A 24,263-nucleotide genomic window follows, 5' to 3' on the forward strand; every position below is an offset into this window, starting at 1 on the left:
TCTGGATTCCTTTGCTGTTGCGCTCCAACGCTGTGCTGCTGGCCTTCCCGTTCCGCCCACGTGGGATGCTGTGCTGGCTGGGTCTGCCCACAAAATGTGCTCATGTAGTGTGTGTCAACAAGGCTTGCAGCGCTGCTCTGATTGGCTTACTGCTGCAATATAGGGATAGGGTGCGCCTACTATGGACAGGCTTTATCGCAGCAGCAGCCAATCACTGTAACATGATTCGGAGCACAAGTCCCGCCCAACAAGCCCAAAAAAACGCGACTGGCAGAAAAAATAGCCCAATTAAAAGCAACCCGCGAATCGGGGGAAAAAAAACCGCGAATGACTACAGAAAGAAGCCCAATCTCGCGGTAAATAAGCGAGGTTGGCAACACTGAAGGAGCGTTAGGAGTAGTGACGTACTATTCTCGCGACCCGGAAGTGCGTGAGCAGAGCCGGCAATGATGTACCACGTTTGAGACCCGGAAGTGCACGGGCAGCGCTGACCGGTGTAGCCAGCGGTTGTCTCCTGTGGCACTGGACGCCGGCCGTCCCCCCCCTGGTTGCGCTTCCTGGTGAAAGGATAAAAAGGGAGTCCGATCTCGTTGCCGAGTTTGTAGTAGAGAGGCGGCGGCGGCGCGGTAGTGAACACTGGCCTGGTACAGCTGAGTGCTGCGAGTTCAGGGAGAGAGGGGGCGGGTAATCAAACCCTGCTCTCCCACTCTTTAGGGCGCGGTAGTTTTATTCGTTTCTCCGCTTCTGCCTTGGGCAGCTGTCATATTGCCCAGCCAAAACGTGGCTGTGTGACTAGCTGAAGAACTGTAAGTGTGAAGTGCATAAGGGTTCTAGCTTTGAGAAAAGGGGTATAGAAATTACTAAGTTTGAATACGTGAAAGAGACAGAAACTGGTAGAGGGACATTTAAGAAGGTGAAACTACATGACATTTATGCATAGTTGGGAACTTTTGATTTCTACTCACCCTGAAATGATTGTTGTGGGCGGGGGATTGTACGCTAACTTTCTTATGTCTCATACATGCTGTCATACTTCTCTCATTATCTTCCTATACACACATTCACTCTCTCTAACATTTCAGTCGCACACACATTCTCGCAAATACAACCTCATACATACCCATACACACACACACTCTCTCTCTCCAACACACTGACTCATTCTCTGTTCTCCCAGAACCTACCAGTTATAGCAGCCTCCTCCTCCTCCAGGCTGTTGCAGGCCCACACAACTCCTGACTTTTCTTGGGAAATGCAGGCAAGCCTGTGGATGAGAATGATAACTCCTTTCAGTGGCCAGGATTGCTCTGCCTTCTTCCCACCTGTGCAGACCCATGCAACAGAACCTCTTCTTTTGGGTCCATGTGAGCACTTCATTGCTGCACCTGGAGTTTTTCAGTGTTTTCCCAGAGACCTGGCAATGCCTTTAGAATTCCGGAGTCTCCGGGTCAAATCTGGAAAGTTCACAAGTATGCATTTTATGAAGAGTCAAATAAGAGGTGATATGCCTTCAAGAGAGAGATATGATCTGTGTATACATGACAGCATAGATTCTTAACATTTTAAGAAAAAATGAAGTTTCACACTTTATTGAAATATCTTTAATCTTTATAGGTTTAACCTGTAGAGAACTTTTATAAGGGCTGAAATAGATTTTTAAAAGCTAGAATAAGGGATTTCTTTTTCAGATCTGGTTTATGATGGATAGATTAATTACACCTTGTTTTTGGTGTAACATGGTGTTTTGAAAGGGCTATAAAAATGGGGCGGCAATAATTGAAGCTATTTTCAACTATCAAATAATGCTTTACCTATGGAAATAGGCATTTTGAAAATTGCCCACCCTCTGTATGGGTAAAAGTTTTATCCGTATATTGTGAAGTCAGGGCAGGGTTAGGTCAGGAGAAGCAACAACGTGTCGTTTTGCCTGGAGAAAAAGCAGGTGTAAATCTCAGTGTGTACTTTTTCCAGAAGTAATAAAGAAAAAGTACTCATGTAGTTTTACTTTGATTATTGATACTTTTTACCAATGGGGTTTATATCTATGGTGTTTGCATGAATGCAGGCACTGTAACGCCTTGGGCAATGTAAGACTTTCTTCTTAATGTAAACTGTCTGCTACTCAGAAATATGTTCCTGTTGTACCCCAGATCAGTCTAGAGAAGTTGGTTTAAGCAGATGGAGGCAGAGAATAAAACTTTGAGGCATTGCTACATAACCACGAGTTTCACCTGCAGTCCCTTAGTATTTCTCAGTTTCCAGCAGATGGTAGAGGTGTAAACCTACAGTCTGGAGTTTCCAAAAAAAAAAAAAAAGATTTTGGCTTCCTGAGGTGTCAGATTCCTTTGTGGGCTATCCCTCGAGTAGAGCAGGGCGAGCGGAGGGGTTGGTGATCCATGTTCTGGCTCGGCCCTTGTCGTGGGGGGGGGGGGGGGTGAAAGCCGGGGGTCCTGGTTCCCTCACCCCCTCTGAGCCCCTGGCACCCTCAGCGCTCAGCCTCTTTCCAGAAGCAGGGCAGTATTTTGGTTTCTTCCCTTTCCTGGTCTCCGTGTATGTGTTTCCTTAAGTTTGGGGAAAAAAAAAAAAAAGAAACAGGAAGATCAAGAGCAGGACTGAAGCACTGGAGGAGTGACTGACTTATTTCTCTGCCGGGAGGCAGGTAAGGGTGAACAGGGCCAAATTTGTTTCTCAGTCAGGTGCCAGGGGCCCTTTCAGTGCTGGACAGTTCTGTAGGTAGTTCATGTCGGCAGGGGCTATTTTTAGGTCCGATCGTGCCAGCATGCTGCCTCCCACGCAGGGCAGCAAAGTTTGTAGTGGCTGTGGATTGAAACTGGCTCGGTGTAGTTTGGCTGCATTTTGCCTGGAATGTGACTCTGGAGGGGCTGGGACTTCCATGGGATCCTCGGGGGGGACGGGACGGGGGACAGTAGGAGCACAAGGTCAGCTGGGCCGGTCCTGGAGACCCTGGGAAGGGTCTGAGGAGACGGCCATTTTTCTGCATGTTCTGGGAGTCAGCTATGATTTCAGAGCCTCGGGTCTCCCCTCCCTTGCTGTTTCCTGTTGATCAGGACCCTGCTGGTGGCAGGGGAAGGGAAGAGCCTCAGGGGAACGTGGACCAGGACCCTTGTTTTTCAGATCCTGAGGATTTTTCAATAGTCTTTGTCCTTCTCCTCCATAAGGCCTGTTTAGCTAGGAAGGAAACGGGGACCAAGAGGTCTTTATCCAGGGAATCCCGAGCGGCCAAGAAGCCTAGTGATTGGAGACTTGCCGAATCAGGAGGGATCCTGCGGTCTTTGGGTCTCAGATGGTCCGATGTGGAGGAAGACACATCAGATGATCCTGATCAGATGCAGGGAGGTCCGGTGGATCCAGACAAGGACCCGGTTAGCACGTTGGAGGATCCAATGCAGGATCCTGGACGAGGTTACTATCGTGGACAGGGATGATCCTCGGGTAGTCCGCCTGTTCCTTAGGGATGAGCTGGGCCCGCTAATTCCCCAGCTGCCGGATGAGCTGGGGATTAAGGTCACATAGGAGGATTTGGATAATGAGGGGGTAAACCTGGTCCTGGAGGGAATACAAGGGCCCCCTAAGGCTTTTCCGTTGCCTAAGAAGGTGAATAAGTTGGTGGATCAGGAATGGGAATTTCCCAAAGCGGGCCTGAAGGTAGCCAGGGCTATGTCTTAAGTTATATCCCTTGCCGCAACAGACATTGGAGCCGTGAAAGATACCCAAGGTGGATACAGTTGTTTCTGCGGTTACCAAGAAGAAGACCATCCGGTAGCAGGTTCAGCCACTCTGAAGGATATCCAAGTTCAGAAACTGGAAATTCTACTTAAGAGGCTATTTGAGGTTTCAGCGTTGAGCCTTCATACGGTGGTGTGCGGCAGCTTAATGCCGAGTGCCTGCTTGTGCTGGTTGCAGAAGGTGCACAATAAGTGGTCGGGGACGATGGCTGAGGCGGCTCAACTTACTGCTTGAAAGTGGGAGTGACTGATGCCCTTTATGACATGATTTGGGCTTAAGCCAGGAGTGTGGTCTCTTCAGTTGCGGCGTGGAGACGCCTATGGCTGCGAAATTGGTCAGCAGATGTGTGGTCTAAAGCCCAGCTGTCCAACCTCCACTTCAAGGGCAAGCTATTATTTGGGGAGGATATGGAGCAGCACATGAAGCAGTTGGGGGAGTCAAAGGGTAATCGGTTGCCTGACGACAGGAAACTCCCAAGGAGCCTTTTCCTCCGTGAGCTTGGTTCTGAGAAGCGAGGGGGTTTCGTGCTGGCAGGAGCCATGGACCGGCGCAAAAGCAGATTTCGGGCAGACAGCAGTCCTTTTGAGCCCAACGCAGACCTTCAAGGGACGGTGGTCCCCAGGGGTGAGGTGGAAGTAAGATTGGTTAATGAAGGTGAGCTGGTCCACTCCACTCCTCTCTGGAGCCTATCAGAGGGAGTCTGTCCCTCTTTTATGAGGAGTGGACCAAGATCACATCGGACCAGTAGTCTTGGAGGTGGTAAGAGACAGCTATGCCTTTAGAATTTTCTTGTCTGCTCAGGGACGCCTTTGTAGTCTCCTGTTTCATCTCCTGGTACGAGCGGGAGGCAATGCAGGATACTTTGCAATGGCTGCAGTTACTGTGTGCCATTGTGCTGGTGCCCCCTCAGGAGAGGGGGCAGGATTGGTACTCCATCTACTTCGTGTTGCCCAAAAAGGAGGGGACTTTAGGGCCCATCCACAATCTGCAGAATGTCAATGCTGCCCTCCGGGAGCATTGTTTCGGATGGAGACATCGCATTCTGTGATAGCGGCAGTGCGCTAAGGGGAGTTTCTGACGTCGTTGGACTTGACGGAAGCCTATCTCCATATCCCCATTCGGGCTGAACACCAGAGGTTCCTAGGGTTCATGGTCCTGGGGGAGCATTTCCAATTTCTGGCCCTTCCCTTTGGGTTGGCGACAGCGCCACACATGTTCACAAAGATGATGGCGGTGGAGTTCAGGGAGGAAGGTATCCTGGTGCACCTATACCTGGATGATTGGATAGTACGGGAAAGTTGGAAGTGGAGTGTTGGCGCTCAGTCCAGCAGGGTCCTGCAACTCCTGGATTTGTTGGGCTAGGTGACAAATCTGGCAAAGAGTCATTTGAAACCAGCCCAGTCGTTGGAATATTTGGGGGCACGTTTCGATAACCCGGTTAGGGAAGGTGTTTCTGACTATGGTGAGGGTAGTCAGGTTGCAGAGTCAGATCCTTCGTCTGTTGCGTCTGTCAGTTCCCAGGGTCTGGGATTATTTACAGTTCCTGGGTTCCATGGCTTCTACACTGGAATTTGTTTCATGGGCCTTTGCTCACATGTGTCCTCTGTAGAGGGCTGTGTGTTATCCCATTGGAATCTGCTTTCGGAGGAATTTCAGCTTCCTTTGCTGGAGGAGACCAGGTCCAGGCTTTCATTGTGGCTGTCGCAGCACAAACTGGATAAAGGAATGGATCTGGAAGTGCCCGACTGGGTGGTGCTGACCAGCCTCTCTGGTTGGGGGGCGATCTATCAAGGGAAATCAGCCCAGGGTCAGTGGTTGTCAGAGGAGGCGACCTGGTCCATCAGTCAGCTGGAAACCAGGGCAGTGTGCGAAGCCTGATTGTCTTTTCTCCCTCTTATTCGGGACAAGTGGTACAAGTGTTCTCAGACAATGCGACAACAGTAGCATATATCAGTCATCATGGTGGAACAAAGAGTCGTCTAGTAGCACTGGAGGTGCAAGAACTGTTTGGGTGGAGAAACATCTGGTAAGAATAGCTGCTTCCCAATTTTCTGGAGTGGACAACGTGCAGGCGGACTTCCTTAGCAGACAGAGTCTGGATCCGGGGGAGTGTGAGTTGTTGACAGAAGCCTTCACCTTGATTCAGGCCAGGTGGGGCCTGAATCACAATGTTTGGTTCCATATTAGGTGCTACAACCCAAGAAAGAGATCTAGGCATCATAGCGGATAACACATTGAAATCGTCGGTTCAGTGTGCTGCGGCAGTCAAAAAGTAAACAATGTTGGGAATTATTAGGGAATGGTGAATAAAACGGAAAATGTCATAATGCATCTGTATCGTGCCATAGTGAGACCGCACCTTGAATACTGTGTACACTTCTGGTCGCCACATCTCAAAAAAAGATATAATTGCGATGGAAAAGGTGCAGAGAAGGGCTACCAAAATGATAAAGGAGTTAATAAACATGTGGATAAAGGTGAACCGGTAGATATAGTATACTTGGATTTTCAGAAGGCGTTTGACAAAGTTCCTCATGAGAGGCTTCTAGGAAAAGTAAAAAGTCATGGGATAGGTGGCGATGTCCTTTTATGGATTGCAAACTGGCTAAAAGACAGGAAACAGAGAGTAGGATTAAATGGGCAATTTTCTCAGTGGAAGGGAGTGGACAGTGGAGTGCCTTAGGGATCTGTATTGGGACCCTTACTGTTCAATATATTTATAAATGATCTGGAAAGAAATACGACGAGTGAGATAATCAAATTTGCAGATGACACAAAATTGTTCAGAGTAGTTAAATCACAAGCAGATTGTGATAAATTGCAGGAAGACCTTGTGAGACTGGAAAATTGGGCATCCAAATGGCAGATGAAATTTAATGTGGATAAGTGCAAGGTGATGCATATAGGGAAAAATAACCCATGCTATAATTACACAATGTTGGGTTCTATATTAGGTGCTACAACCCAAGAAAGAGATCTAGGTGTCATAGTGGATAACACATTGAAATCGTTGGTTCAGTGTGCTGCGGCAGTCAAAAAAAGCAAACAGAATGTTGGGAATTATTAGAAAAGGAATGATGAATAAAACGGAAAATGTCATAATGCCTCTGTATCGTTCCATGGTGAGACCGCACCTTGAATACTGTGTACAATTCTGGTCGCCACATCTCAAAAAAGATATAATTGCGATGGAGAAGGTACAGAGAAGGGCTACCAAAATGATAAAGGGAATGGAACAGCTCCCCTATGAGGAAAGACTAAAGAGGTTAGGACTTTTCAGCTTGGAGAAGAGACGACTGAGGGGGGATATGATAGAGGTGTTTAAAATCATGAGAGGTCTAGAACGGGTAGATGTGAATCGGTTATTTACTCTTTCGGATAGTAGAAAGACTAGGGGGCACTCCATGAAGTTAGCATGGGGCACATTTAAAACTAATCGGAGAAAGTTCTTTTTTACTCAACGCACAATTAAACTCTGGAATTTGTTGCCAGAGAATGTGGTTCGTGCAGTTAGTATAGCTGTGTTTAAAAAAGGATTGGATAAGTTCTTGGAGGAGAAGTCCATTACCTGCTATTAATTAAGTTGACTTAGAAAATAGCCACTGCTATTACTAGTAACAGCAACATGGAATAGACTTAGTTTTTGGGTACTTGCCAGGTTCTTATGGCCTGGATTGGCCATTGTTGGAAACAGGATGCTGGGCTTGATGGATCCTTGGTCTGACCCAGAATGGCATGTTCTTATGACCTCATCGTGACTCCAGGAAATGCGAAGACGGATCGTTTTTTCAGAAACAGAAGGGAGGTCGGATCAGAGGGCCTAGACCCTCTCGTTCAGCTGTGGCTGACACATCTGCTTTGGCATATCGAGCTTCACCCGGGCAAGGTAATTCTGGTGGCACTCGAGTGGCTGCACCGGCCATAGTTTGCAGACCTTCTTTGTCTAGCGGTGGACGGTCCCGTTTGCTTGACCCATCTGTCAGGAATCAGTATTTGGATCACTTCTGTCTAGCGGCTTGGCTTTTGAGAGGCGACAGCTCCACTTGAAGGGTTATTCGGAGCCTGTGATTGCAACTTTGCTTCAGGCAAGGAGGCCTTCCACGTGATTTGTTGAGTGTGGAGAGTATTTGAATCATGGTGTTTGCAGATGTCCACCTTTTGAAGGTGGACATTTCACTAATTTTGGCTTTTTTGCAAAGCGGCTTGGCTAAGGGTTTGGCCTACAATTCCCTTTGGGTCAGGTTGCAGCCTTAGGGTCTCTTCAAGGTAGGATGTAGGGAAGACCATTGGAGTTTCCTCAAGGGGCAAAACATCTGCACCCTCCGGTCCAAAAAATGTGTCCAGTATGGAATCTTAATATGGTTCTTCAAGTGCTGTGTGGTCCTCCCTTTAACCCAGTTAGGAGAGCTTCTTTAAAGGATTTAACCCTGAAGGCTGTTTTCCTGGTGGCTACAAGCATTGTCATGTAGGGACCCTTTCCTTTTCTTTTTGGAGGAGGGGGATTTCTTTACGGTACAGTTCCTTCCTTTTTGCCTAAGGTGGTTTCCTCTTTTCACTTTAACCAGGTGATCGAGCTACCGGCCTTTTCAAATTTGACAGCTAATGCTCCTATGGCGAGAGAGCTTCACTTAATGGATATGCGACAAATTTTTTTGTGATATCTTAAGGTGATAAATGCCTTTCGGAGATCTGATCATCTGTTTTGTCCTGTTCAGTGGAGCAAAGAATGGAAATAATGCCTCCAAGGGCACTATACAAGATGGTTAAAAGAGACAATAGCCTCTGTTTACATTTGTAAGGACTGGTCAGTGTCAGAGGGGTTGAGAGCGCATTCTTCTAGGGCGCAGGCAACCTCATGGGCAGTGTCAGTTGTTATCTCTGCAGGAGATTTGTTGGGTGGCAACATGGTCTTCTCTTCACACTTTTACCAAACATTACCGCTTGGATGTGTGGGCGCCGGAGGAGGCGTCTTTTGGGGAAAAGTGTGTTGTGCATGGGTCTTTCGAGTTCCCACCCAGAATAGAGGGCCTTAGGTACATCCCACTTGTCTGGACTGATCTGGAGCATGAACAGGAAAGGAAAATTGATTCTTACCGGCTAATTTTCATTCCTGAAGTACCACAGATCAGTCCAGAGATTTGTCCCCATCTTTCAAAAGATTTCCTCGCTTCTGGATGTTGCTGAGCTGGTATGTGATATACTCAGATTAATGAGAAGTGTACATAGTTTGGCTTAGTTTTCAGGGGGCTCCAACTTTACGTCTCTGTTCGCCCAAGGTTTATTGGGGTTTATGTAAGGTAGACATATTGGCTTGGGTACAGGTCAATACTGAGGGACCACAGGTGCCACTCTCTGTTATGTAGCAGTGCCTCAAAGTTTTGTTCTCTCCTCCATCTACTGGTAGGGATGGATAAACTCACTTGTCTGGACTGATCTGTGGTACTTCAGGAACCAAAATTAGCAGGTAAGAACCAATTTTCCTTTATCCAAGGAAAAAAATGTTCTCTTTTTGACAGCTTTAATTTTAAAACGGTATTTAATGTAACTTAAAGTACACTCTATACCCCTTTACTTTATTGGTTTCTGAGCTGAAAGTATAGAGATTTAAACAGAAGCATTTTTTGTTAGGAGACTGTTAATGTATGTGTTTTTCTAGTGAGTGCCCTCTCTAAAGATAGAAGGTGTGAACGGTACTGAATTGCCAATGGTCTTTATTTCATTACTTAGCAATATAATAACATAGTAGAAAACAGCAAACAGAGACCACCTGGCTCATCCAGTCTGCCCAGTTATTCCCATCTACAGTATCCAGGATATACCCCATCTTTTAGAGTTTGACCACCTGTAAGATATCTCTTCTTACCTCTCTTTTTCCTTGAACATTTTTTCAGCAAGGTAGCACTTGTTGCTGATGGGGTAAGAGAAGAAGGCATCCACTGTGTACATCACAAGTCTTGACATTTTGATTCTTGCTGGAAGCAGGGTAAGTTTGTTTGGCTTTGCAGCCAATAATTTTTCTTTTGCTTTATTATTGATATTCTATGTAATGTGAAATGTAGGCTTTCTGTTCAGTGACTGTAGGTGATATTTGTAACTATGCCAGAGCATAGTGATGTCAGCTTACCTCCTGAGGAGAGGGTGCGAGTTCTGACGCAGAAAGGGAGCTCCGTAGAGGTAAATGAAGACATCCCACCGAGACGCTACTTCCGTTCTGGAGTCGAAATGATCCGGATGGCCACAGTTTATGCAGAAGAAGGGAACTTGGAGCGCGCTTTTATTCTGTACAACAAATATATAACGTAAGTACTGCTTTCCCTTCTGTTCAGTTAATACTCAAACATACAAGTGCCAAGCAAGAGAAAAGTGCTTCCAAAGACTGTTGAGGGTGGTTGTTTTTTTTCTTTAGCACCTTAATGTCCTGTCAATAAAACTGAGATACTCAAATGAAGCTGAGGACTTTTAACCTGCCAGGGCAGCAAGGACAGGCACTGTCTCCCCTAGAAGATATTGTTGCCCTTTATAAAGAGCAATTTTCAAAAATTTGCATTAGGATAAAGTCAGTGGGTACTTTTTAGCCACAGGCTTTGCTTCAAGTTTCAGAGTGGAAGTACTTTCACATTGAAAATTACTTCGGATACAGCGTACCCAAAGACATGTTTTTGTGGCTGCTTTTCTTATGGAAAACGTGCGTAGATTTGAAAATGCAGTCAAAGCTAGTCATTCTTCCCTGACCAAATTGCCCGCAGGAATGCCTGCTCTTAATGCTGCTATAAGTCCGCATGCTGTGGAACAACAAGCGCTGAGTTTTCAGATGGCTGATTCATGTGTGGAAAATGCTTTTTACCTGCATAAATGATTTTGAAAGTTGTCCTGGTAATTTTTGTTTCCCCATTTTTCCTTTTTAAACACCTTTCCTCTTCCAAATAACATACCTGATGATTCTAGGCTGTCACACTGGCTGAGGACAGGAGGGGACGTTCTCTCTGAGACTGAACCCCACTGGCAGGACTGGTCTCCTCAGAGCTTTAGCACACTCCTCTGCAGTGCACTGTCTCCCATCTCTTAGGATGCCGACATTAGGCCGGCCTGATGGCCCGGCGGCTGCATTCTGTATTGCTGTGAGGGGAGCCCAGGTTTAATTTCTAGACCTGGCTTCTACTCATCCAGCAGGTCGGGGGAGCAGCATTCCTAGCCTAATATATACCGTAGTGACACCTACTGAATTAAACATTCTGATTTCAGAGGGAACTATCCATTCCATTCAACCCAACCACTGTCACTGCACTATCTTGGATAGGTGAAGCATAAAAATAGGAAACACACACACATCTGTGCCCTGGTAGGTTCTTAGGGAGGGAAGGGAGGATCTTTAATAATAGACTGTCCTTTGAAAATAATTGAGAATAGTGGCTTTGGCAAAGACTGAGGGCATTCCCCTACAGCCCAGCTGTGCTTGGGATTTATTTTATAGACTAAGTGGAACATGCAGGCTTAACGTCATTCACATAGAAATTTCAAATTTTGGTCTTTTTTGCACTAGAAATGAATAACTAATATCACAGGGGTGATATCTCTTAGGTGTGCTGTTATCTCATGGCCACACCTCTTGCTGCTTAACAGTTTATTGCAACAAACTCAGCCAATCACTGGATGACTACCGGTACTTGCTAAAGAGAGATTTTATCATGAACACAAAACCTGTGAAAGTAGTGTGCTTCCACGCCAGTAAATGTTTTTCTCCTAGGACAAGCAGGATGGTAGTCCTCTCCCATGGGTGACATCACAGGATGGAGCCCGGCATGGCATTTCTAGAAATGAAGCTGAAGACTTTGATGGCACACTGAGCATGCCCAGCCTGCCACTGTCCATGCAGGATCTCTCTTCAATCTCTTCTTTTCCATGGAGGTGTCGTTTCGCAGTTTTGGAGCTCGTGCTCTTTTTTTTTTTTTTTCCCTGTGGAAAACTTTTCTACAGTCAGTTTTTTTGAACCTCCTATGCCGGGTCCCTCTCGATTCCTCGGCCGGTAACTTCTTTCGTTCTGTGCGGTCGATTCCCCTGGTGACCTTGAGATCTGCCAGTCGTCGACCGCTTGCTAGCCTTTTTGCATCCATGGCATCAGGTTTTTGTCAGTGCCCCCAGTGCCTTCGGATTATGTCCCTCATGGATCCGCACAAGGTGGGTATCCTTTGCCTGGGGGCATCGTTTTTGTGACCAGATGACCCCCCAAGGGCCAGCATGCCCGCCTAGACAAGATAGAGAAGCTCTTCCCTGTACGTACCTGGATCAGTCCAGACTCCTAGGTTTTGCCCCCCCCCCTCTAGCAGATGGAGACAGAAGTTTAGAAACAAAAACTCTGCCTTATCTAGGCTGGTGCCACCTACAGTCTGGCAGTATTCTTCTGTCTCCTAGCAGGTGGAAGGGGTGCAAAACCTACAGTCTGTGCTGAGGTCTAGTTGGTTAGGTGTTACATAGTGTTTTAAAAATAAAAAAAGGATAGGGTAGGATAAGGACCGCAGTGGCTTACCTGCAGGTCCGGTCTCATGCCTCCAGGGGGTTGCGAGGTCCTGAGGGGACCATCCTCCCTGGTTTCAGAGGCCGCTGAAGTGTGGGGATTACTCATTTCCAGCATACCGTCCTCACTGGAGGTGACAACGGGGAGCCCGGCTCACTCCCCCCAGTTGGCCCAGGATCTGGAGGTGATCGGTAGCTATACAAAAAAAAATGTTTTGAATGGTCGGGTTGTAGTTATATTTACTGTGTCCTTTTCTTCTTCCTTCTTCCTTCCCGCTGGGGGCCGAGCGCCGATTTTCTCCATCGTGGGAGGGTGGTTTTATCTTTTGTTTTCTCTTGTGGTTTTCGCTGTTGCTGGGGCATGCCGCGTTGGGCTGCCTGCCGGGCCTGCGGTGCCACGCAGGCATGGCTATCTCGCGATAGCCTGTGCTCTACTTGCCTCTCGGGCGGCGAAGGTGCGTCTTCGGCCCCAGACGGGGCAAGACGTGATCGCGCGCCGGGACTGCTGGGGGCAAGCTGGCTGCAGGGGATGGCCCGTTCCCGAAGAGCTCGGGAAAAGGTGCCATTTTGGACACCACGAGTCCAGTTTCGGCGGGAGCGGCTGCCATTTTGTCTCCCTGGGGGGCTGCGGCGGCTGTGCTGCCGGCGGCTCGGGGGGAGGACGACCTCCCACCGTTATTGTCTTTCTCCCCAGCGCAGGGTCCCTGAGGGGGACAGACCTGCGAGGCCATACTGCCTGGACAATTTGCAGATCCCTGAGGGGGATACGGAGGATGTTTCATCAGATTCTTCCTTTGGGTCTGAATTTGTGTTAATGCACAAGGCGTTCAAGGCCCGAAGAATGGCCAGGAAGAGACCCCAGGATTCCCGCGCTCCGACCCTCTGATAGGGCTTGAGAAGCGATATAAGCCCGCCTAAGCTACGGATATTGTGGACAGGTCCCGGCCTATCCAATCGTGGACCGCCCGGGGAGATCCGGACTCCACCTCGGATACAAATGAGCCGGAGGAGCAACAGGGGGGACCAGGACCTACCGTCCCAACCACCAAGGGGAGTTGATGGGGATGGAGACCAGTTGTCCACTAGTCCTAGGGGTACCCATGGGACAGATGGGGATGACCCGAAAGTGGTTCGTCTATTTCGACGGGACGAGCTGGGACCCCTTATCTCGGAAATTCTGGGTGAATTAGGGATTCAGGTATCGCAGGAAGAGTCCAGGCTTGGAGCGACGGACCCTGTAGTATTGAATCTTAGGGGTCCTCCTTCTGCTTTCCCATTGCATTTTTCCACCTCGGATTTAGTTTTCAAGGAATGGGATACTCCTGATTTGGGGCTCAAGGTGGCTAAAGCGATGGATAAGCTCTACCCCCTGCCTGAGGAGGCATTGGAGCTGTTGAGAGTTCCTAAGATAGATTAGGCGGTGGCAGCGGTCACAAAGACCACCATCCTGGTGACCGGGGGTACAGCGCTTAAGGATTTGAAGGACCGTAAGCTGGAGATACAACTTAAAAGGATCTTCGAGGTTTCGGCACTAGGGATTCGTGCAGCTATCTGCAGTAATTTCTCCTTGCGCGCAGGTCTTCGGTGGGCGCAACAGTTACTAGCCAACGAATCGCTTTCCCCAGAGGAGGCGCGTCAGGCGGGGCGACTAGAAGCGGTGATTGCCTATAGTGCGGACGCCTTTTATGATCTGCTTCGCGCCTCGGCCAGATCTATGGTTCCGCGGTTTTTGCGCGGCACTTGTTGTGGCTCCACCATTGGTCAGCGGACGTGTCATCTAAAGCCCGGTTGGGTCCGTTGCCATTTAAGGGCAAGCTGTTATTTGGCAAGGAATTGGAGGATCTGATTGAGTCCTTGAGTGAGAACAAAATGCATTGGCTGCCAGAGGACAGACCAAGGTCAAGAGGGGCTCTGACTTCCCGCTCTCGATTTCAGTGAGGTCGGCGGCCTCTGACCTCCTGGGGATCAGTTTCCTCGTTTCAACACAGTGCCAACAGACAGCAGACATACTCTGTCCTTTCACGGGCGCTGTTTTGGTCGACCGGGGGCCGGTCAGAATGTGCAGGGTGGCAAGCCTACACAATGATGTGCGGCCGGTCCATTCCTCAGTGCCAATGATCGGGGGCAGATTGGGCCGGTTTTACAAGGAGTGGACCAGAATCACATCGGATCAGTGAGTCCTAGATGTGATAAGATACGATTACGCGTTAGATTTTATACGCCGGCCGCACCAGTGTTTTCTGGTATCGCCCTGTGGTTTTTCAGACAAGCGCCGGGCAGTACGAGCAACGCTGAGCCATCTTCGAGAACTCGGCGCGATTGTCCCAGTTCCACCCCACGAGCTCCGCAGGGGCCGTTATTCCATTTACTTCGCGGTACCAAAAAAAGAAGGAACCTTTCATCCTATTCTCCATCTGAAGAGGGTCAACAGATGTCTGCGAATACCTCGTTTTCGTATGGACACCTTACTATCCGGATTGCTTCGGTAAAACAGGGAGAATTTCTAGCATCCCTGGATCTCACGGAAGCGTATCTCCACATAAGAATCCGGGCAGATCACTAGCAATTTCTAAGATTCGCCGTGCTGGGTCAGCATTTCCAGTTTCAGGCGCTCCCGTTCGGCCTTGCAACCGCGCCTTGAACTTTCATCAAGATTATGGTAGTGGTAGCAGCGCAGCTTTGCAGGGAAGGTTTCCTGGTACACCCGTATCTGGATGATTGGCTGATTCACGCCAAGTCGGAGTTGCTCTGTCAAGAAGCAGTTCAGCGGGTGCTCCAATTGTTGCACACACTCAGTTGGATAGTCAATGCTTCCAAAAGTCGACTGGTACCTTCGCAATCTCTGGAGTTTTTGGGAGCCTTGTTCGACACTCGTCGGGGAACGGTGTGTGTCTCACGGGAACGAATGTTCTACAATTGTTATCCAAACCGGTCCCGATAGTCTGGGACTATCTACAGGTGTCGAGGTCAATGACTTTGACGTTGGAATTGGTTCCCTGGGCCTTCGCTCATATGCGACCGTTGCAGTCAGCGTTGCTCTCCCGATGGAACCCGATGTCAGAACAATTTCATCTGCCATTGCCTCTGACACAGTCAGCTCGGGACAGCATGGATTGGTGGTTGTGTCCGAGCAACTTAAGTCGTGGAGTGCTGTTGGTGGTTCCGTCCTGGACAGTGGTCACCACGGATGCCAGCTTGTCCGGTTGGGGAGCGGTTTGTCTGCGAAAGTCAGTACAGGGACAATGGCCCCCGCAGGAGGCTTCTTGGTCCATCAATCGTCTGGAGACCAGAGTGGTTCGCCTGGCGCTACAGGCCTTTCTTCCGCTAGTCCGAGGCAAGTCAGTCGGAGTTCTCTCAGACAATGCGACCACGGTGGCTTACATCAATCGACAGGGGGAACCAAGAGTCAACCAGTGGCGTCCGAAGCCCGTCACTTGATAGCATGGACGGAGAAGCATTTGTGCAGCATAGCAGCCTCCCACATTGCCAGAGTAGAGAATATTCATGCAGATTTTCTCAGTCACAATCGTCTGGACCCCGGGGAGTGGGAACTCGTGGAGGACGCGTTTCGACTCATTTGTGCACATCTGGTAAATCTGGCATTGGAGGAACCCATTCGATTTCAGTATATGCCAGATCTTCTACATCAGGGACCCGTTGGTTTCGACCAGGTCGAACGCTTTTGTCTAGTGGCATGGCTTTTGAGAGGCAAAGGCTGAAATCCAAAGGATATTCGGATGCAGTGGTAACCACTCTCCTACGGTCCCGCAAAGTGTCTACGTCGTTATCTTATGTGCGGGTCTGGAAGGTATTTGAGTCATGGTGTCTTGATCGGGAGGTGGTTCCTACTCGTGCGTCCATTTCGGATATCTTGCATTTTCTTCAGGACGGTTTGGCAAAGGGCCTCTCGTGCAGTTCTTTGAGGGACCAAGTGGCGGCACTGGGATCCTTGTGTGGTCGGATCCATGGTGCGCCTTTGGCGGCTCACCCAGACGTGGTGCGGTTCCTTAAAGGGGCAAAACATTTACGTCCTCCATTTCGGCAGCCTTGCCCTTCTTGGAATCTGAATGTGGTGCTTAAGGCTTTGTGCGGCGCTCCCTTTGAGCCTCTCCACAAGGTCACCTTGAAGGATTTAACGTTGAAGATGGTGTTTTTAGTGGCTATCGCCTCGGCAAGACAGGTTTCCGAACTTCGAGCCCTTTTTGCGGATATCGGAATCGGGGGGTGTCGCTACGCATGGTACCTTCCTTTCTTCCTAAGGTTGTTTCTTCTTTTCATGTAAATCAGACGGGAGAACTTCCAATGTTTTTGGATTTGGACAGCTCAGATCTGTTGTCTAAGGAGCTACGACAATTGGATGTACAACGGACACTGTTGTGTTACCCAGAACGCGTTGTTAACTTCCAGGTATCAGACCACCTCTTCGTCTTTTAGAGTGGGCCTAGAAGAGGTAATGCTGCTTCAAAGTCTACCATTGCTCATTGGTTGAAGGAGACCATAAGCTCGGCATATCTATTGCAAGGAAGGTCTCTACCGGTGGGTCTACGCGCTCATTCTATATGCTCTCAGGCCGCATCTTGGGCGGAATGCCAGAAAATTTCTACAGAAGAGATTTGTAGGGAGGCTACATGGAAGTTTTTACATACCTTTGCTAGACGTTATCGTCTGGATGTTAAGGCTCCAGGAAACGCTGGATTTGGGGAAGGAGTGCTCAGAGCGGGCCTCTCCTGATCCCATCCCAAGTAAGGTAAGCTCTGGTACATCCCAGAAGTCTGGACTGATCCGGGTATGTACAGGGAAAAGAAAATTGGTTCTTACCTGATAATTTTCGTTCCTGTAGTACCATGGATCAGTCCAGAGTCCCGCCCATTGGTTCTGATAGGAAAAGGAAGAGTCCGTACTGTGCGTTTCCATTTCATTCACAGGTATGTTCAGTATCTTCAGTTATCAATAGCACATGTTCTGTTAGTTGGCAGTTTTGTGTGATCCATTCTGCTTTGACATTAAGTAATACTGCCAGACTGTTGGTGGCACCAGCCTAGATAAGGCAGAGTTTTTGTTTGTAAACTTCTGTCTCCATCTGCTAGAGGGCGGCGCAAAACCCAGGAGTCTGGACTGATCCATGGTACTACAGGAACGAAAATTATCAGGTAAGAACCAATTTTCTTCTCAGGTCAAAGAAATCTGAGCCCTTGACACCGATGTTGGGGCCATCGACACTGAAGGGTTGCTGAGAACCAAGGGACACTGAGCCATTGGTGTCCACCCCTCCACCAAGGCCTTCAATGGCGTGGGGTGCTGGAGATCGCCCCTCATCAATCTCATCTCAATCGAGGACTTCAGGATCATCTCCGTCCTCCTTGGTGCCAGGGGAAGATTGGGCCGAGCACTGTGGGAGTTCCAAGAAAAATCGTCACCATTTACTGTCTGCGCATGATACCAGGCTTGGGCTGGCACCGGCTTTGGCTGTGATGACCCTGCGGAGAAGAGGCGCAGCCCTCCATCGAACCCACGAGTCCAGGTGTTCCCCCACCAATTCTAGTACCGGGTACCGATCTTCCTCTGGTCTCCAAGCAAGATCTGGTTACGCTGCCGCCTCCTCAGTCCATCCTGTCATCTGCGATCTTTGAGGAGTTGGACTGAAAGGTGCAACTGACGATTGTTTGAGCCCCATCGGTGCCGGAGCCCACACCCTCTATGTTGGCACTGCTGCTGGAGCGCCTCGATGTACTTCTCTGCATTCTCTCCACACAGCCGATGTCCCACCAGCCACCGTTGTCTCCTCCTTCTGCAGCGATCCCCATTGCTGCTTCCTCTGAGGAGGAAGGTCCTTCGCCAGAGGCACCATTGAGGCCTCCGGTACCGCAACCAGTGATGCCTGGAGTGCTCCTGGAGCCCTCTGTGCCCAGGCTACTGGACCAGGGAGGGGCTCCACCACAGGCATCTGTGGGTGATCTTAGGATGACTCCCCTTATGACCTGTGGGGGGGATGATTCCTCCATGTCTTCCTCAGATGGCTCCAGGGACTTTTCCTCGGACCCGTCTCCTCCGGAGGAGTGGCGTCTGTCCCCACTTAACTTTTGCGGGATTCGGCTGGGCCATGGCAGAAACCATTCCATTCCAGCTTCTCATTGAAGAGGATGCCAGACACAAGATGCTAGAGGTTCTCCAGTTTATGGATGCCCTGGAAGAGGTGGTAGCTGTTCCCTTCCATGACTTCTTCAAGGAGCTACTCCATAGGATCTGGGAATAACCCAGGAAGGCTGATGTTATTTGGTACAGCATGCCCTGGGGTTTGAGAAGTGTCAACTCCCACACCAATTGGTTGTGGTGGAATCTGCCCTGAAAAAGGCCAAGCGTTCCCCCTACCCCCGGGTTGGGAGTACAGGGTGCTGGATGCGCTGGGATGTTTCAGGGCCCTGTGTTGATTGCCCATATCTCCTCTTTCCGGCTCTACATGACGCAGTATTCCCAGAACCTTTGTTAACATGTCCAGGAACTGTCCAAGTGCCTGCCCCAGCAGTAACAGGAGGACACTTTTGTGGTGGTTGTCCAGCAGGGCCTGTAATGTGGCAAACATGGGGTACATTCCACCTGCGACGTCTTTGAAATGGTGGCTAGGGTGGCGGCGGCAACAGGCGTAGACGCCCACAGGGTGGCCTGGCTCTGAGCTTCTGATCTCCAGCCAAAGGTTCAAGAGAAGCTCGTGGAACTCCGTATACTGGTGAGAATCTGTTTGGTGATAATGTGAGAGATTCTGTGGCTCAACTGAAGTATCATCACGAGACCCTCCAGCATCTCTCTGCCAGTATCTCGGAAACGCCATCTTCGGTCAGAAAATCCTTGTGTCAGGGCCCCAGGAGGCCCTTCTACCGCCAGAGGAAATACTACCCTCCTGTTTCTCAGGGCCGATCCCAGCAGATGAGCTCTAGGGCTCACCCCAGACAGCAGCAGGCTCCCAGATCTCATCCTGCACCCAAGTCAAGCCCTGTTACGGGGTGTTGACTGGCTGCTAGGGAGTGTAAGCCAACAGTCTTTACCCTCAGCGAACAGCTCTCTGGTTGGAGGCCGGCTGCAGTTCTTCCGGGACAGTTGGCCCAAGGTTACCTCAGACCAGTTGGTTCTTTCCATTGTTTGTCAAGGGTACCAACTGAATTTCCTGGGTGTCCCTCCGGACCCTCCCCTTACACCTCTTGGGGTCAGTCCTCACAATCAGGAAATACTTCTGGTGGAGCTCGCTGCCCTCGTGCCTGCCAGGGCCATCAAGCCCATTCTGGGGCCTCAGCAAGGGCGGGGGTTCTAATCCAAATATTTCCTGGTTTCCTTGAACAGGTTTCTGAAAAGAGAAAAGTTCAAGATGGTCTCTCTGGGTGCCGTGATTCCTCTCCTTCGGGGGAAGATTGGCTTTGCTCCCTTGACCTCATCGAGATCTTCCAACATCACAGGAAATACCTCTGGTTTGTGGTGGGCAAGCAACATTTTCAGTACCTGCTGTTGCTGTTTGGCCTTCACCAAGTTTCTGGCAGTAGTGGGGGGGGGGGCGGCACCTGTCGATTTGGTGTGCAGGTGTTCCCCTACCTCGACGATTGGCTCATCAAGAGCCCAGCCCAGGAGGGAGCGGCGTGATCCTCACGCTTGGCCATTCATGTGTTAGAGTCCCTGGGGTTTGTTATCAACTACCCCAAGTCCCATCTTGACCCGTCGCATCAATTTAGCTTCATTGGTGCTCTCTTGGACACCACCCAGGCCCGTGTGTCTCTTCTACGTGACCGGGTGGTCCGGTAGATTTCGGCTCACTGCATGTTGCACCTTTTGGTATATATGGCGGCGAGTGTCCATGTTACTCCCTTTGCTTGCTTACACATGTGCAGGGCTCAATGGACCTTGCGGTCCCAGTGGCGGCAAGCCACCCAGGACCTCAGTGTCCACATACACATTACTCCACCCCTCTAGGACTCCTCGTCTTGGTGGGAGAGTCTGTCCAATCTGGAGCAGGGGGTACCCTTTCAACCTCCTACCTGGATTGTACTCGCATAGATGCGTCCACATCCAGGGCATGTGGTCCACTCAGGAGTCGCAGTGTCAGATCAACTTCCTGGAGCTCTGCGCCATTCACTACATTCTCTGGGCATTACGAGATCGCCTGCTCAACAAAGAAGTCCTGATCCAGACTGACAACCAAGTGGCGAAGTGGTACATCAACAAGCAAGGAGGTACCAGATCTTTCCTCCTGTGCCAGGAAGCTGTTCAAATCTGATCTTGGGCTCTGTCCCATGGTGTGGTCCTCTGGGCCGCATACCTAGCTGGGACGGTGAATGTGGTTGCGGACAGACTGAGTTGAGCCTTCTGGCCCCTGAAACAGGAGGTGGTGGACCAAGTCTTCCGCCTGTGGGGGACCCCGGCCGTGAACCTGTTCGCGTACCCCTGCAACAAGAAGGTGGATCAGTTCTCCCTGTACAGGGGAGACGGAAAACCAGCCTTGGACGCCTTCACCAGTGGGTCTTTTGTATGCGTATCCTCCGCTTCCTCTGGTGTTTAAAACTCTACTGAAACTTCAACAGGGCAGGGGATCTATGATTCTCATAGCCCCTCATTGGCCGAGGCAGATTTGGTTCCCACTCCTCTGGGACCCGATCAGTCTGGGAACCTCCCCAGATCTCATCATGCAGGATCGAGGCAGGCTGTGCCATCCCAACCTCTGGGCATTGTCCCTGACAGCCTGATGTTGAGAGGTTGATTCTGTAACCCCTTGACCTCTCGGAGGATGTGTCTCATTCCTGGTGGTTTCTAGGAAGTCTTAAGTCCTGAAGTGGAAGAGGTTTTCTGTGTAGTGTGAACACCATGGACTAGATCTGTTCTCCTGCTCCACACCAAAGCTACTCGACTATCTTCTACACCTTTTGGAAGCTGGCTTGAAGACCAACTCAGTCAGGGTACACCTGAGTGCTATTGGTGCCCACCACCAGGGTGTGGATAGTTTGCCCAACTTTGTGCAATCCATAGTGGGATGCTTTATGCGGGATCTGCTTCAGTTGAGGCCTCCCTTGTGTCATCCTGCTGTGTCCTAGGACCTCAGTGTGGTGTTGGCCTAGCTCATGAAAGCGCCTTTCGAGCCGCTGCGCTCTTGTGACTACAAGTACCTGACTTGGAAGGTCATGGTTTTGGTCGCAGTCATATCTGTGCACAGAGTCACTGAGCTTCAGGCATTGGTGTCATATCCGCCCTACACGAAGTCCTTTCATGATAGGATGGTTCTTTGTACGTATCCTAAGTTCTTGCCTAAGGTGGTGACGGAATTCCATCTTAATCAGTCAATCATCCTGCCCACCTTTTTTCCCAAGCCTCATTCGCACCAGGGCGAACAGGCTCTGCACAGTTTTGTAAAAGAGTCTTGGCCTTCTATCTGGAGTGGACAGCAGGCCACAGACAGTCCACACAATTCTTCATCTCTTTTGATAGAAATAAAGTAGGAATTGCGGTTGCTAAGCAGACGCTGTCCAACTGACTGGCGGATTACATCTTCTGCTATACTAAGGCGGGACTGCACCTTGGGGCCATATCAAGGCTCATTCTGTTCGAGCCATGGCAACTTCGGTGGCCCACTTGTGAATGCTCCCTGTGGATGAGATCTGCAAGGCTGTGGCATGGATTTCTCTCCACACTTTTGCACCTTACTTCTGTCTGGGCAGGGATGGCCAACGTGATAGCAGCTTTGGCGAGTCTGTCCTTCGGAATCTCTTTTAGCTGTAAGCCCAGCTCTTCCTACCTATGACCCTTTGTTCAGGCTGTTCCCCTCTGTTACCAACAGCACCATTGTTGTCCCTATTGGCACCTGGTTAGGTGACGGTTGGTTTGATTTGTTGCTGGGGGCAGGCTGTAGCTAGGGATTCACCTATGTGTGAGGACTACTATCCTGCTTGTCCTAGGAGAAAGCAGAGTTGATTACCTGTAACAGGTGTTCCCTGTATGTACCCTGATCAGTCCAGACTCCTGGGTTTATGCATCCCTGCCAACAGATGGAGACAGATTTTTGAGGTGTTGGCCCTGGGCTTGTGGGCGGCTATCTGCTCCAGCTTCATGCAAGAGCTTGCCTGCGTTGGGTACAGCAACTGCAGGATGGGTAGGTGGTCTGGTAGCGTGGCAGATAAAGCTGAGCGCTTAGAGGTGACAGTGGCATCCGTTGTGGATGCCTTGTATGACTTGGTGAGAACTTCGTCTCACATTTTGGGATCCGCACTGTGAGCCAGGTGGTGGTTATGGCTGCGTAACTGGTTGGTGAATGTGTTGTCTAAGTCCCAGTTGGGTTCTTTACCCTTTAAGGGATGCCTTTTGTTTGGAGAGGACCTGGAGCAGTTGATGAAAGATCTGGGAGAGAATAAGGTGCACAAGTTACCGGAGGCCAAGCGGTTTTTTTCAGGCTCTGTCATGTTTTCGTGATGTTGGGAGTTCTTATCCTTTGAGGGGGGCCTCAACTTCAGAGAAGCAGTTCTCTCCCCGAGGTCAGTCCTTTAGAGGAGGCTGGAAGACCTTCAGAGCTTCCACAGGAGATGGAACTACAGGGGCCAAATCCTCACAATGAGGCAAGGTTAGTCCACTCCGCCATTCCCTTTATAGGGGACTGCTTAGCACGGTTTTACAGGAAATGGGCCAAACACCCCCCCCCCCCCCCATTCCTGACAGCGAAGCCAGCAGCAAATGTGAAGAACTGGGATGCTACTTTCATGACAAAATCGCAACCATCCTTCTCCGATTTCCCTCTACTCCCTCCTCGCTCCCAGCTGCTACAGGCACTGACCCACCCTCGTCCTCCTTTAACAACCTTGAACTCGTTTCATCCACTGAAATCACATCTATCCTCAAAAAGATGAAACCTGCGACTCATCCATCAGACACTATCCCCACCTAAGCCGCCCTCACCATACTTGACATTTCCAAACCCATTGCAGATGTTATCAATTGCTCCCTCTCTTCAGGCATTGTCCCTGACCCACTCAAGCATGCTGTGGTCAAACCACTGCTCAAAAAACCTGCACTTGACCCCAAGGACCCCGCCAACTTTTGCCCTATCTCCAATCTCCCTTTCATCTCAAAAATCATGGAGAAGGTCATCAACTCACAACTTACAGAATTCCTTGAAACTCACAACCTTCTCCACCCCTCTCAATTGGCTTCCGTAAACACCTCAACACTGAGACCCTCTTACTTTCCTTGACTGACTACTTACTCAGGGGAGTGGATCAAGGTCACAGCTACCTTCTTGCTCTACTGGACATTTCAGCAGCTTTTGACACCATAAATCACACCCACCTCCTTGCCCGCCTAACCGACATTGGCCTTTCCGGCACAGCCCTTAAGTGGTTCTCATCCTACCTCGACAATAGGAAATTCACCGTGAAAATAGGCAATGCTGAGTCCTCCCACTATGCCCTCGCCCAAGGAGTCCCCCAAGGCTCCTCCCTCTCTTCTACCCTCTTTAACATTTACCTCACCCCCTTGTGCAAACTCTTATCAGAACTTGGCCTCAAATTCTTTCTCTACGCTGATGATGTGCAAATCATCATACCCATTCAAGGCTCCCTATCTGACACCCTTGAATCCTGGGGAAACCATCTCGCTGCCATCAACTCCTTACTTACCAACCTCCACCTTGCTCTAAACACTGCCAAAACTGAACTCCTCCTCATATCCCATCACCCCCCTACTAATCCCGCACTCTCTTGACTCTGCTATCAAGATTCCTCATGCACAGCCCTGCGCAAGGAACCTGGGGGTCCTAATCGACCAACAACTGAACTTCAAAAAACATATCAGTGCCATACTCAAAGAGGGTTTCTTCAGACTTAAAGTCTTAAAAAACCTGAAACCTCTCCTTCACGCTAGTGACTTCCGCACTGTCGTCCAGGCTACACTGGCATCCAAGATGGATTACTGTAACTCCCTCTTTCTTGGCTTACCATACTCCTCCTTAAAGCCCCTCCAAATTCTACAGAACACTGTAGCCAGAA

The 24,263-nt window shown here is 49.6% G+C and overlaps 1 protein-coding gene across 4 annotated transcripts in view; it reads left to right on the forward strand.

The window, feature by feature from the left end:
- The first annotated feature begins 390 nt into the window (after nucleotides 1-390).
- Nucleotides 391-24,263, forward strand: part of STAMBP (STAM binding protein) — a 73,664-nt gene continuing 49,791 nt past the window's right edge. The window contains exons 1-3 of one of the 4 annotated variants that reach the window (XM_029604145.1): nucleotides 391-806; nucleotides 9,639-9,730; nucleotides 9,820-10,046. In XM_029604145.1, the coding sequence (XP_029460005.1) occupies nucleotides 9,844-10,046 (203 nt within the window). In that variant the 5' untranslated portion in view covers nucleotides 391-806; nucleotides 9,639-9,730; nucleotides 9,820-9,843. Of the gene's footprint in view, nucleotides 807-9,638; nucleotides 9,731-9,806; nucleotides 10,047-24,263 lie in introns of all 4 variants that reach the window. The other 3 variants (XM_029604147.1, XM_029604144.1, XM_029604146.1) reach the window with 3 other exon arrangements.

The sequence above is a fragment of the Rhinatrema bivittatum genome, chromosome 5 (assembly GCF_901001135.1).
Source record: "Rhinatrema bivittatum chromosome 5, aRhiBiv1.1, whole genome shotgun sequence".
Classification (NCBI taxonomy): Eukaryota; Metazoa; Chordata; class Amphibia; order Gymnophiona; family Rhinatrematidae; genus Rhinatrema; species Rhinatrema bivittatum.